At 44.7% G+C, this 13,214-nt stretch overlaps 1 protein-coding gene across 1 annotated transcript; it reads right to left on the reverse strand.

Annotated features, from left to right (window-relative positions):
* Positions 1 to 341: 341 nt before the first annotated feature.
* Positions 342 to 13,209, reverse strand: DEAF1 (DEAF1 transcription factor; the record flags this gene model as incomplete). The annotated part of the gene is made up of 10 exons (XM_010183569.1): positions 342 to 592; positions 4,721 to 4,849; positions 5,627 to 5,755; positions 7,545 to 7,671; positions 8,707 to 8,772; positions 9,586 to 9,725; positions 10,532 to 10,678; positions 11,531 to 11,660; positions 12,065 to 12,162; positions 13,152 to 13,209. Coding segments are annotated over 10 exons (1,275 nt in total), but the record flags the coding sequence as incomplete, so codon positions are not given.
* Between the last annotated feature and the right edge of the window lie 5 nt (positions 13,210 to 13,214).

The following is a 13,214-nucleotide window of genomic DNA, read 5'->3' on the forward strand; positions in this document are numbered from 1 at the left end:
GCCACCACGCAGCTGAACACTCACCATCTTTCCTACACCAAGATTCAGTGCCCACGTCTCATAAATTTAGGGATGGTTGATGGGACAGCTCAGGATTCCTCACACCAGCTTGTATTCCTAGCCTGCTACCCACAGCTCTTGCAATTGCAGAGCAGTCTCTTCCTTTCCCCATGGTATGAATAACTCGGAAAGATTTCTTTTGGTAACACTGCTCTCAAGACATCGAGAAAAAATTTCTAAGGGCTACCACTGCTACAGCCAGTGACACCCAGTGAGGTACTGGTCATTCAGCCAAAAAGATGCCCTTGGCTGAGTCTTCTCACCTCCTCTAGCATAATTACCTCTTTCCGCTCCACATCAGCTTGAATTTTCGCCTGTGTGACAGCGGCCTCGCGGAAAGAGGAGCTGGCCTGCTTGGCCTGTTCAATGAGGGTCTTCAGCTGCTGGGCGGTGTTGAGCAGCGAATTGACCATCTCCTCCAGGTACAGCCAGCTCCGCTGCTCCGTCACTTCCAGCCCATTCACCACCGAGGGGGACAGGGCTTTGGTTGGGGTCATGGGGGGCACCGCCAGGGCAGGGAGTGAGGTTAACACTGAAGAAAGAAAAAGAAGGTATATAGAATTAGGGCATTTCATCTCCATAAAGTGTGGGGGGTGTTGTGTTGTGTGGTTGCTTTCTTTTTTAAATATGGTCGGCAAAAATTTCCAAGCTAAGTTTTTGCTGAACAGACTTGCCTTCAGTGACCCGAATGGTCAGAATTGGCCTGTGCAGAACAAGCCCTTGGAGCCCTCTCGAACCCAGGGGACAGCAGAACATGTGCTCCTGACCCCACTGTTTCTTTGGAGTTAACACCTCCCAATTGAGCAGCAAGAGCAGCGTTCCCAGGGACTATCCTGATGGCGCTACGCAGATGTCAATTCTCAGGTTGCAACACTACAAAAAAAAAAAAACCAGGCACGGATCCACCCCACAATCCCTTGCAGTTCCTGAATTCTGATCTTAATCATAACCCTGGCCCAAGACTGGCATAAAACCAAGACAGTTATCACCACCTCAAAATCACAGGTATTACAAACACACACTTTCCAAAACCACCGGTTGGGAAGCCCTTTTAAATTACCTTTAATAAATGTAATTTTTTTGCCCCCCTCCCCCCCATCCTGGATCCTACCCATAAACCAAGCTACAGCCATAAAAATACACACACCACACTGAAACACCAAAAAACAAATAAAATAAAGGTATTCACAGCAATATGAATCTGCTTCAAAAATCCTGGGTATTCTGAAGAGCAATGCTCCCTGCAGCTTTGAAACCTCTCCTGCCTAACCCCAAAGGTGAGAGTGAATGGGTACAGTGCAGACAGAAGTTTTAGCCTCAGCCACCAACATCTCCTGACATTTGCTTTACACTGGCCACGTTGGACAGTTCCCGAGAAAGCAACTTCTTGTCTACGGCCCTTTCCTCCAGAATCCTAACTACAACTCTTCAGTTTTGTATAAACTAGAACGCCACAGGTATGAAATACCTGTAGTCCCAGCACTACTTCTAAACACACTCCAAGGGACATTAAAGAAGACAAAACCCGCCAATTATTGAGGTGCTGCAGCCTTTACTTTTTCATACCCTAACCTACTTTTTCCTAACCTTAACAGTAGCTGCAGTTCGTAGGAAGCCATCAGAACAAAGCTGAACTCCTACCCTGGCGATCTAATCACACTCTCCTTGAACTGACCTCCAGTTCCTCAGTTATTTGGGCTCTGCAATCTTCCCTTTCCCAAAGCCTGTGTTGGAAAATTACAGTTCTAGAAAACCAACAGTGTCTGTCTTAGCCTTACCTTTGCAAATGTTTCGAAAAAACAGCAGTTATTATGTCAGTAAAACATCTACTTTTCACAACACTAGGCTTGCATAAACACTGGGAGACCACAGCGTGAGGAAACTTAACCTAGATCCAGGAATCCAGCAATACACAGCGTTAGCTCACGTCAGGCAACATTTCCAGGAACAAATGTTATCTGGCTTTACTGGCCTTACTTTTCCAAAATTCATCTCTAACTCTAGCAATAAATACACGCCATCTGCCATAAAATTCACAAGGCATTCACATCTACCGACGACTGACCTCGAAATTCCTCACTAAATTGTTTACTAGAAAAAAGAGGGCACCGCCAACTTTGGGGCTGTGCAGTCTTATTACCCCCAAATCCAACAGTATTTCAGGATTTTCCCTCCCATCTCTGGTAGGTGTTTCAGATGGGTCAGCACACAGCAAAAGCAGGAAGTATTGCAGGCTGCATTGTCCAGGGTAAAAGCTGCCACTGCTGGTAACGACCGTTGTTTGAATTAAAATGGGCCACTGTTGGAGGCAGATTCTCTGCCTTGAAACCAGAATTAAAGAACTTACTAAGCGGGAAGTTCTTGAACAAAATGCAGAGGCTGAAGTGTCTGTAAGGCACTTGATTATCATTTACTTCATTAGCAAGCTCCCATCACAATCCATTTTGGATGCCATTACAGATGTTGGCTTTCCAGTCACTCTAGGCTGTTTAAGGTGGCTCCAAAAAGGCAGAAACAAGCCCCAAACCTCTCACCCTGAAGGACATGGACACAGAACAGCAAACTGCACAGCGCAGTTAAAAACAGAGAACAACAGACACCCCCCCTTCAGGAAAAAAATCTTGAGTACACTTCAAATGGTACTTAAAATGCTATTGTAAATGTTGTCCTGACCAGTAACCGGTCAACACACCTCCTGCACCAAGTTCCCCTCACGGTGACCCTCTCCTCAGTAAAGCATCTGCAGGCAAACAAGGCTTCCTGCAAGACCGCACTGAACTCTCAGTATCTTCCAAGGCAGCAATGACTTTAAGTGTATTAAGACTCCAACCCTTTTCACGTCATATCTGGTAGTTTTTCAAAAGCTGAAAGAATCCAGCAGAGATCTGGAGAGAGAGAAGTCTCGAAGCCCACGTACCGCAGGTCACCATGTGTCAGGTGGGTGACCTTTTCTGACAGCATTGCGAGGTCACCATACAGGAAAACGGACGTTTTACACTCATCGGCCCTTAATTAAAATAGTAATTCCTATCAATTTGCACATGACTGGCATAGAAATATTTGCACTTAGATATGAGTAAGAGATAAACCGGTCTTTTATCAGTAGCTGTTTGCAGAAGAGCCTTTCCCATTGCTACATTTCCAGCACAATATTTATCCCAGCATGGCATTTGATAACTTATCTAACGGGAATTACTTCCGATTCCTCATTTTGGCATAGGTGTATCAGGCAAGAGAAGGTATTCAGCGGTGGAAAAAAAACCCTCAATGTTTAATTAGTAACATCAAGATCTAAGACTTAAAACCAACAGGATTTATTCTGGACAGAGCAAAAAAAATGTGCTGCTCCGAGTAAGTACATAAAAGGTCATAGAGAGGGGAGAACACAGGCATTAAAAAAGAAAGACTTCAGACTGCACCAAGGAACACTGCATGTTTACATGGTCGTTCCTTGAGAACAGTTAAGAGGGATCAAAACCTGCCCGTCTTACAGCTCCTGTGTCAGCGAGATCAGTATCAGAGTAACCTCACAGAATCATAGAAATTAGAGAAGTAGAAGTCCTATAAATTGCCTGATCCATCAGCCAGCCAGTGACAGACTATTCCTAGACCACTCCTAGACCACTTCTAGACCATTCCCTGCTGTATCTCTTGTACAGGCTCAATAAAAACACCCAAAGCAAGAACCACACTCTAGGTTTGCAACTGCAGTTTCTTCAACACTTCCAATTTGTGTCAGTGCAGGCAACACTCAGAGAGCACTGCAGTTCACTTCATTTATCAGGCAGCTCAACAAATGAAAAGTCATTAAGTTTACATAATATAATTACATTTGAAGAGATATTTGATAGGCAGTTTAACCTGTTCTATCAAACACTAAAGGGCCGATTTGGATTCATAGTTTTTCATACCATCTTGTCTTTTTTCACTCCAGAGCCTGTTTGGCCACAGCTGGGGGAGCTCTCCCTGGTCAATCCGCACTAATCGTTCCAGCACAAACATCTGATAGGCAGTTTAACCTGTTCTATCAAACACTAAAGGGCTGATTTGGATTCATCGCTTTTCATACCATCTTGTCTTTTTTTCACTCCAGAGCCTGTTTGGCCACAGCTGGGGAAGCTCTCCCTGGTCAATCCGCACTGATCGTTCCAGCACAAACATCAGCGTTAAGGGATGAAAAACAGACATTGGATGCCACAGCAGCACACCAAACCTGCCTGAAACTGCCCTCGGCATGGATCAGTGGGTTCATTAAGAGCTGTGGGAATGTTTAGAAAAGCTCCTGTGCTATAATTTTAAAGGGGTTGCTCTCCTCAGATCAAACACTAAATAACTGTTTTGCCCCAGTGCCCAAGCAGTGACAAAAGCCTTGAGGCAAAAGCCACGGGAAAGGCAGGGGCCTGCAAGGTGATTTAGGAAGCAGGATCACAACAACCTCCTCTGGTAGAAACCAACAAATCAAAGTTCTCAGTAACGGAGCGAAAATCTTTCCCAAGAGTGGAAAATCTATTTGTGCAGATCTTAAGAACCACAAAACTAGTAAGCAAAACAGAGCAAAGTTTATTTTTCGGCCTCAATCTTTCCCTTTGCCGAGAAAGAAGATTAGAGAGTAAATTCAAGCACTGCACGCCGTGTCTCATGTGACAGACATAAAACGTACCGATTTTGGGATGAGACGTCGGCAGTGCAGCTTCAGGAAACGGTGAAATCTGACAGTTGTCCTGGTAACTTGGGTAGTGGGGTTCCGGGTGGTTGACCCGGCAAGGCTGCTGGACATTGGTGTCCTGAACTGCAGAAGAAACAACAGTGTTAGGAATCACTGGGTAACGCAGCTGTCAGGCACTTCTTACGCTTCTTTCATTCATATTTTCCTTACATTTTACGCAAGTTCCTACATTCTATGATAATCCCAGAGGTTGCAAATGAGAAACAGTGCCATGATCTTACACAGTTAGCAAGCAAGGCAATCTCATCCTGATTTCATCTCTCTCTGCAGTCACTTTAATAGCAAAGGTTGCTGCTGGCTTCCCTCCCACACACCTCTGTATTTACAATAATCACAGGGCTCCAAACTGTGATTCTCAGAGCAGGACAGTTCCTTCAGCAGAGCTCACAACCCCGTGTATGAATCAGATTGAAAGAACTTAAATATACATCATGCACTTACATCTTGTTTGAATTACTCTGGTATTTTTCAGCATTTTTCACTTAATTTCAACACTCAGCTAGTTGTTTGTTGTTTTGGGTTTTTTTAATAGTAATTTAGGACAGATGAGGGGTGAAAAATCCGATAGAGATGACCATAAAACCCTAGCAATCAGCAGAGGTGTACATTAGCAGCTGCAACATCTGGGCAAAACTTCTAACTTCTTTTGTGCAACTGCTAAGACTTCAAGCTGCTTGAAATCATTTCAAAGGAAGGACAGCAGGTTATGTACAGACTCTCTGTAAGCTCTCGAGAACTAAATCCTTTGTGCAGGATTCAAAATGCATGTTCCTACAGCAGAGAGCATCCAACCCTTTTTTCTCCCTCCTGCGGATGTCTGCCAGACACCTGAACTCTTACCAGTGGCTCCAGTGAAGACATCCCCCTGGGATGGACTTTCCGAGATAATCGCTGTGGCTTCCACCGTGGATGTGCGGTCAAATGTCAGAGCCCCGGAGGTAGTGATCTGTCCAGAAGGAGTCACGGTGACTGGAAACAGAAGTACTTTCATAATTAACGCTCGGCGCAGAGGCCTCAGTTGTTCAGCTGTTGCTATCCCTGTTCTGATTCATTCAACATCAGAGAACTCACAGATCGGTAAATGGCGTGTGATTACTCAAATTTGGATCACACCTCTGACCAAAACACTTGGCAATGGGAATAAAAGCCCCATTTGGCTTCTGAAGGCGCTGCTGGCCTCCTGCAGGCCTCTTTATTCACTGGGTGTACGAGGCCAGAATGTTCACTTACACCATACTGCCTCCCAAATCACCACTTGTTCAATTCTTTTATGAGCAATAACTCAACACCTACCATAAAGGTTCAGTGGGACCACAAAACCCAGCAGTTTCTGTCTGATCCTAATTTATTACAAGAGTGGTTCTTGCTACTTAAATCGACATAAAAAACCTGTAGATTACAACTAATTCTATGACAGTTTGGTTAACTGGACAGTTTTAGCTGTCCAATTGTCCAATTTAGCTTGGCCAATGCGAGGAACAAGTCACAGCTTGGATGAATATGCCTGAGCTGCTCCAAAATGTTTAAAACCCTTTTTAAACAGGACTAACTGATCTGGCACCATTAGTTGGGAAGGGGCTGATTCTGTGGCACGCTGCTCAGCCAGAAGGGTCTTTTTGCAAACAATAATTCAATTTTAAGACATTGAGGCTACAGATTCCTGCCTGGTGAAATATGTGGCTGCTACCAGAACAAGCAGAGCTCCTCTCTCCCGGTGCCAGCATGAGCAAACGTCACAGCACCTCACATTAACGACTCGATACAGATTAAACCTCTTTGGGGGATTAAAAAAACCAACCCAAAACTCCAGAGACTCCTTGCATATTCTCTTCCTGCTGCTGCTTGCAATCTGATCTTACTTTTGGCTGTTCTTTTTTGGATTTCTGTTGCTTCTGCCTCAATTCACTTTGTAACGTTACCATCCAGATGATGCCAGTGTGATGAGAGCAGGAGGACGCATGAATGTGAGCGGGGACGTGTGAGCTGGGTGAGCTTGCAAATTAATTTCTGTTTTCACACAGATGGTTTGACAATCAAAAACACTAAGTAACAAAGCGTGTCCTGAATGCTAGAGGGGAATTTGCAGATGAAAGCGTCCCCTTCTGTCTCTCATTAACGACTTTCAGACTGTGGATTTCATTCCAGCTGCTTAGAGCCTACTTTTCTCCGTATTTCAAGAAACAGCACAAATCTTACTCCACAGCCCCCACCAACTTCTTGAGGACAGAAACCAAGCCCAGGGGATGGAATGGGGATTTCTGGCAGAGCAGAGGAGGGTCAGCCTTCCCCTCAACCTAATTTTAAGAGGAGGAAATTTCTCAGTTGTCAGAAACCTGAAACCCCGCTACAGATCGAGGCCAGACTCCACAACTGCCCCTGCACTGCCAGGCTGAGCGAGCAGGTAGAGGAGGGAAATATCATCCCAATCTCTCTCAGAACAATATATGAAACCTACTGCTCAGTGCACAAGGACATTAAGATGCTTAAACTGAATCTCCTGGAGGTCTAGAACTGCATTTTTTCCTACTTGATTTGCAGTCTCAATGTGGCAACACTGTGCTGGTTTCTATAAAATAGGAAATGAAATTAGCTAAAGACACTGAGCCATAAAACTATGCAATGAAAAGGAACTGGCAAAAAATAAGACATTTCTCCCAGCTGGCTAGTTCCAAGGGGCCACCGACAGACATGAAATACCTAGTGTGGGAATTCTTCATCTAAAAATGGAAGCCGTTTTTACCAGGAGAAAGGAACCCACATGTAGTAGCAGCTGTAGCAGGAAGCAGAGTGATGTTTTTGGGGCAGTCCTTCTTCACTGGAGTTGCAGGCATTTCATTTTCCTTTTTCCGCCTTTTATATGGCACAAAGAGTCGGACAGGGCCACTCTAGGCAAAGCACACACACACACAAGAATAAAATAGAAAAGGAAAATAAATTCACTGAGGCACCTCTTAGGGGACTTTGGGTTTACTTCTCATCTTTCCTGATGCAGCTAAGGTCAAGCAGCACGTATCCCTATGGAAGATGAGTGGTTTGCAATAATTGACCTAAAAACTTCTACTTCTGCAAACCAAAAGAACTCTGTGAAAAACAAGTTACGCTCAGCTCCCTCCAGCTGAAGGGGCCCAGATTCAGCCTCTTCTCACTGTTATTTAAAGAGCAGAACTGGGCAAATAACTGACTGCTGGCCACCTTGGTAGAAGAAAAGATAACAGGAGTGAGGAACAGCCAGGAAGCAGCTAGTTTCAGGTCTAGGAAACAAGCAAACTACCCAATTCATAGCAGAAAAGAAATGCAAAACGCCACTTCAAGTCAAGCTAAAGATTTCTGCTTTCCTTACTTTAACCTCATTTTGTAAACAAACAAAACAAACATCAGACTGAAAACCAACCGACCAACCAACAAACCCAAGCAGTTGAATATGAAAATAGAGATCCAACCTATCTTTTCTAACTTCAAAAATTGTGAAATTTGAGTAAAAAAAAAAAAAATCACAAATAGCTTTGACAGCCGCCAAATGCATTTTACATGAATACATTATTTAGGAAAAAAGAAGAAAAAAGAGGAGAAAAGCAATAACTATTGCCCAGTTTTGCTGAGGCTGCTATACAACAGTGCTAGCTGGTCCTTATCTCCTTGCTTCATGAAGCATGGACAAAGCACGCTGCAACCACACTACTTGTGAACATTCCCAGGTCCCTCACGGTCTGTTCGCAAGTGGCTGTGGCAGCTTGCTGAGGCTGCTATACAACAGTGCTAGCTGGTCCTTATCTCCTTGCTTCATGAAGCATGGACAAAGCACGCTGCAACCACACTACTTGTGAACATTCCCAGGACGCTCACGGTCTGTTCGCAAGTGGCTGTGGCAGCTCGACTGATTAACTGGTTTTAAACTAACGGATGTAAAACCGACAGCTCACCAGAGTCATGTCGTCGCAGCAGGCAGCACAGGTACAAGAGGCGGCGTGAGGATTTAAAATCCCATCCTGAAATGAGAAGGTCACCAGTTCAGAGTCACCAAAACCAGCAAGAGCACGACTGTGTTCTGCTAAAAGAGTCAGAGAGCTCTGAGAAAGATGAACTCGTTTCTCCCGAGGGACCCCATACAGGAACAGGGGGGCCAGCTCCCCTACATCACATTGATGAGGTGAGCAGGAAGAACAAACAATCCTCAAATCAAAAGGTAAGGATCAAGCTCGTTTCTTCCCAGGGACCCTACACAGGAACAGGGGGGCCAGCTCCCCTACTTTGCATTGATGAGGTGTGCAGGAAAAACAAACAATCCTCAAATCAAAAGGTAAGGATATGTGAATTTGAGACTTCATGAAGTTTCTGCCCAAGCAGAAGTCAACCTAATGGCAATGCTAAATTCTCCTGGACACTGCAGGAAATAAAGGACTCAAAGTAATGCTCAATAAATGGTGCAAGTGAAGAATACGTTTGTCAGACAAACAGAATTAAGCAGATCAGGTTACTGAATTACAGTATCATGGGTGAGAGCTCACGTCTCAATTTCTGTGGTACAGATAAAGGCTGGTCTTCATCCTGCATAAACCACAACCCCTTTCCAAGTACAAGCAAGATTTACATTGTGATATCTGAAAACACATCCAGACAAATTCCTCTCGTATTACTGATTCTCAACCAAATCAAAACGTTGCTTCTGAGTTGCCCCCTGGCACCACCACACAGAGCAATGCAGAGGCAGCGCTCACAGCTCAGGCTGCAGCACTGGGCAAACGCTGCCCAGACTCTACCAGCCCCTTCCAGCAGAAAAGAGGAAGCAAACTTAACCTTACGTGAATAAGGCACTGCAGCGGCCTCCCAGCATAGCGGATGCTCCTCTTCCAGTCCTTGCTGCTGGCTCGTCCTGCCATAGCTTCAAATTCAGTGGGGCTGTACCAGTTGTCCCCATGCTTAATGCACCTGCCACGGCCTCCTGAAATAAAATAGAAGGAGGAAATTGTTAGTAAAGGGTAAGAATCATTTTGCCACTTTCCTAAAGAAGTAAATACTGTAACTGCTGGACAAAATAGCAGTTAATCTATAGCAATCACCAAATATGCCTATCTCCTACTTTTCCTCCCTGTAGGCTAACCATGCCCATTTATTATCTTGGCTGTGACAATGACTGTGCATATTTAGAGAGCTCCACCTCTGGGGCCTTGCGAATGCATCAAGAGGCTAGAAAAAAATGACCCATTCACAAGATGGATAAGTCTTTCCCAGATAAACACCGTGAATTTAAGCCCTTCCTTAATTTGCGCTTAAATTTCTAAGCCTTCTGGTCAGGAAGAAAACTCTCCATCCACAAAGCAAACGCTGTGCTGTGCAGCCAGGCCTGCCAGCAATTTCTGCTGCTGCTTCTCCAGCTTTCCCATAGAGATAAAAGAGAAGAGGAGGGGCTAAGACAGCCGAGGAGTCCCGTTAGGAGACAGGCTCTCTATTTTCTGTTCCAGCAGGGATTCTTTAGAGCTTTGTAGGAACACAGGTCTACTTCTGAGACAGAAGGAATGTTAGAATGTCAACCTATTACTGGGGTGACTTGCTGCACAGCAGCCTGTATTTTCACAGATTTAAGGAAAAAGTTAAAAAGCCTCTGAAGAGAGCAAAACAGAAGAGAACTAGGAAACTCTCTTTTTTTCCCCCACACAATCAGCCCTTAAAAGTAGCCTGATTAAAAGAAGAGTGTGCCAAGTGAAGGAGGAGCTGTCACACTTCCTCACCCACAAAGGTCACCTTTACCTGAGCCGAGTCTGTTTTTATAGAGAATGCCACTGATATTCCGGCACCTCACCGGGAGCTCATTCTCATACACAGATGGGTCCCAGTTGTACTTGGTTCCAGTTTTTTCTTGAACAGATGTTAAAGGGGTAGGAGGAGATTGAGGTCCTTTGGGAAAAAAATAAAGAAAGGTGACAGCAACCACAAAGCACACTGGCTGTACCTTCACAGTCTCGGCTTGGCTGGGGCAATAGCATCAAGTAGTCAAGTGAAACAGCTGACACCTCTCCACACCACCAGTGACATGGTGCACCACAAAAAATTCAGCTTGAATGTTCTGAAAATGACTGAAAATAAAGCAAATTGCATGATAGGAAAGATGCTCTAACAGCACGTTAAACGCCGAGGTTGTAACCTGCGGTGGTGTCACCACCTGGCTGGATCTTCCCCTTCAGAGGCCGATCCTGTAACCGTTTTAGAGCGCTGGAGGTCTGCTGTGCCGTCTTGTGGGCAGAAGGGAAACTGCCAAGCAGCTGCAAACAACACCTGAGCACTAAAGATACCAGCTATTGCGACACTTCAGTATCAGCAAGTGGCCTGAATGGAGATAAAAATATATTCAAAGACCCTTTTAGAAGAACCCACGTGCAGAACTAGGGCGGCTCATATTTTTGTTATCGCTATTAAAATGATCCATCTGCCTTGGGGAGTGGGATGGGTGTAGAAAGGTATGTGACAGCTCAGCAGCAGGGCAAGATTTTTCAAGAAGATTATTTGCAAAGGTTAAGGCAAAGAATAAGCAAATTAAATCTATTTCTGACAGGAAAAAAATGAAAAAAAGTAAGTACCCTTCTTCTCTCAAGAAATACAAATACCTGTGAAGAGGGGACAAACAATCCCTATAAGGCAACTGCATAGCATTACGCACATAATGTTTTTTTAATCCTAGAAACATGATTAAAATGGAGAAAAAGCAACCCATCCAGGAGAATGACACTTCAAAAACAGATTGCTTTATACCTGGTGTGAGAGGTGCTGATGGCCCCTTCAGCCCTGTGGTTTCTACAATGCTGCCGTCTGTATGAACCACTATGAGAGTGGCCTTTTCAGTATTCAAGCTGTCCCCAATTTGGAGGGCCGTTCTCCCAGACTATAGAAGAAATAAAGAGTTTAAATTGGTAGGAGTTAAAACACTGATGTATTTTAGTGTTCGCCCAAATCTTCTCAAAGGTACCTTCAAACACCAAACAGCATGGCAGTTATTATGTTAGTTCTTTAGGTTACAACCAACTGAATTCAAAGGCTGCATGTTCCAGGGCATCACTTCCATTACAGAATGAGTATATGGAGGTGGAAAGGTAAAAAATCCTCTCCAAGTGATGAAGAAAAAACTGAATGTCCCCTAGCTAATGCTTTTGTGGCTTAAAGCCTGTATACTGCAATGAAAACCCATCTTTGACCTTATTACAGCTCAGATACAACCCAAGCTCTTAATTTACACCAAGAAAATCCATGGGACGTTGCTAAGGCCCTCCAATGAAAGGCCAGACTTACCAGCACATGTCCCGAAATTGAAGCTGCATTTGCCACAGATGTAGTGAAAACATTGTCTGCGGACGCACCAACATTAGCTACTGTCACTGTGGTGACTTCTGAAACATAAAACGGACATGAAGTTAATATTCTGCTGCATCCAGAGAGCCTGATTAACAGCTAAACGTAAAAAAATATAACTGCATTTCCCTCTTCCTTCCTATTCAAAATTCATTTTCTTTTTCATGACACCTTTAAGCTGACATAAGCACTATCAGTCTGATTTTTATTAAGCTTCATGTTGAATGTGCTTTAACCTGAGACTGTAACAGTAGTTATCAGCATGTCATGTACTAAGGGAAAAATTAATATTGCATCTGTACTAAAAAAAAACCCAAACTGTGATGCTTTTTACTAAAAGTAGGGTGACTGGCAAACATCAAGATAAACAACTGACTCTCTCTCTGCTATATATTCATTTCTAGGGTGCTGTTACATGTACACTTGGTCCAGTTAAAAACTGCCCAAACTTACAGCTGAATGTTTCCATGATGTACAGCATATTTGACTGTGGAGCTAAAAATCACGTTTTTCAGTACCACACGGGGTGAGAGTGAAAAACCAACCCTGAGGTTCACATGGAGATACCGATCTGGGAATGAAGAGCTCTGAAATTTCCTGCCTATCAGAGCTTGTCTTCAAAACTCGGCGTGTTTCAGGGCACTTTGTTAACGGAACACAGGGCCAAAGTAATTCTGGAGGCATAAAGGCACCTCTTGCTCATTTTACTTTATGGTACCTAGTGTAAAGGTGAAGAGTGTGTAATTTTAGGAGTCTGGGAGACTGCAAAGCCTCAGCTTGGACCTGCCCTTTCTCCACTACTGAGGTAAGTGACTGCATTTGTACACCAGATAGGCGAGAGGGATGCAGAGAGAGAGGACCCGGGGATCAGCAGCCGGGCTGGCGGCTCCAGTCCCGGCAGCCCCGGGTACCAGAAGCGGCTGAGGGGGCCGGGACAGCCACCGTGGGGCAGCGGCCCCCGGGACAAGGGGGCGCTGCTGCTGCCGGGGCTGAGGGAGCTGCGCATGCGCACTCCGCCCGCCCTGACCTGCGAAGGCGGCGGCGGCCTCGTCGGCGCTCGGCAAGGGCTCGGTTCCCATCTCGATGTGTT

The sequence above is a fragment of the Mesitornis unicolor genome, unplaced genomic scaffold, assembly GCF_000695765.1.
Source record: "Mesitornis unicolor isolate BGI_N332 unplaced genomic scaffold, ASM69576v1 scaffold3944, whole genome shotgun sequence".
In the NCBI taxonomy this organism is placed as follows: domain Eukaryota; kingdom Metazoa; phylum Chordata; class Aves; order Mesitornithiformes; family Mesitornithidae; genus Mesitornis; species Mesitornis unicolor.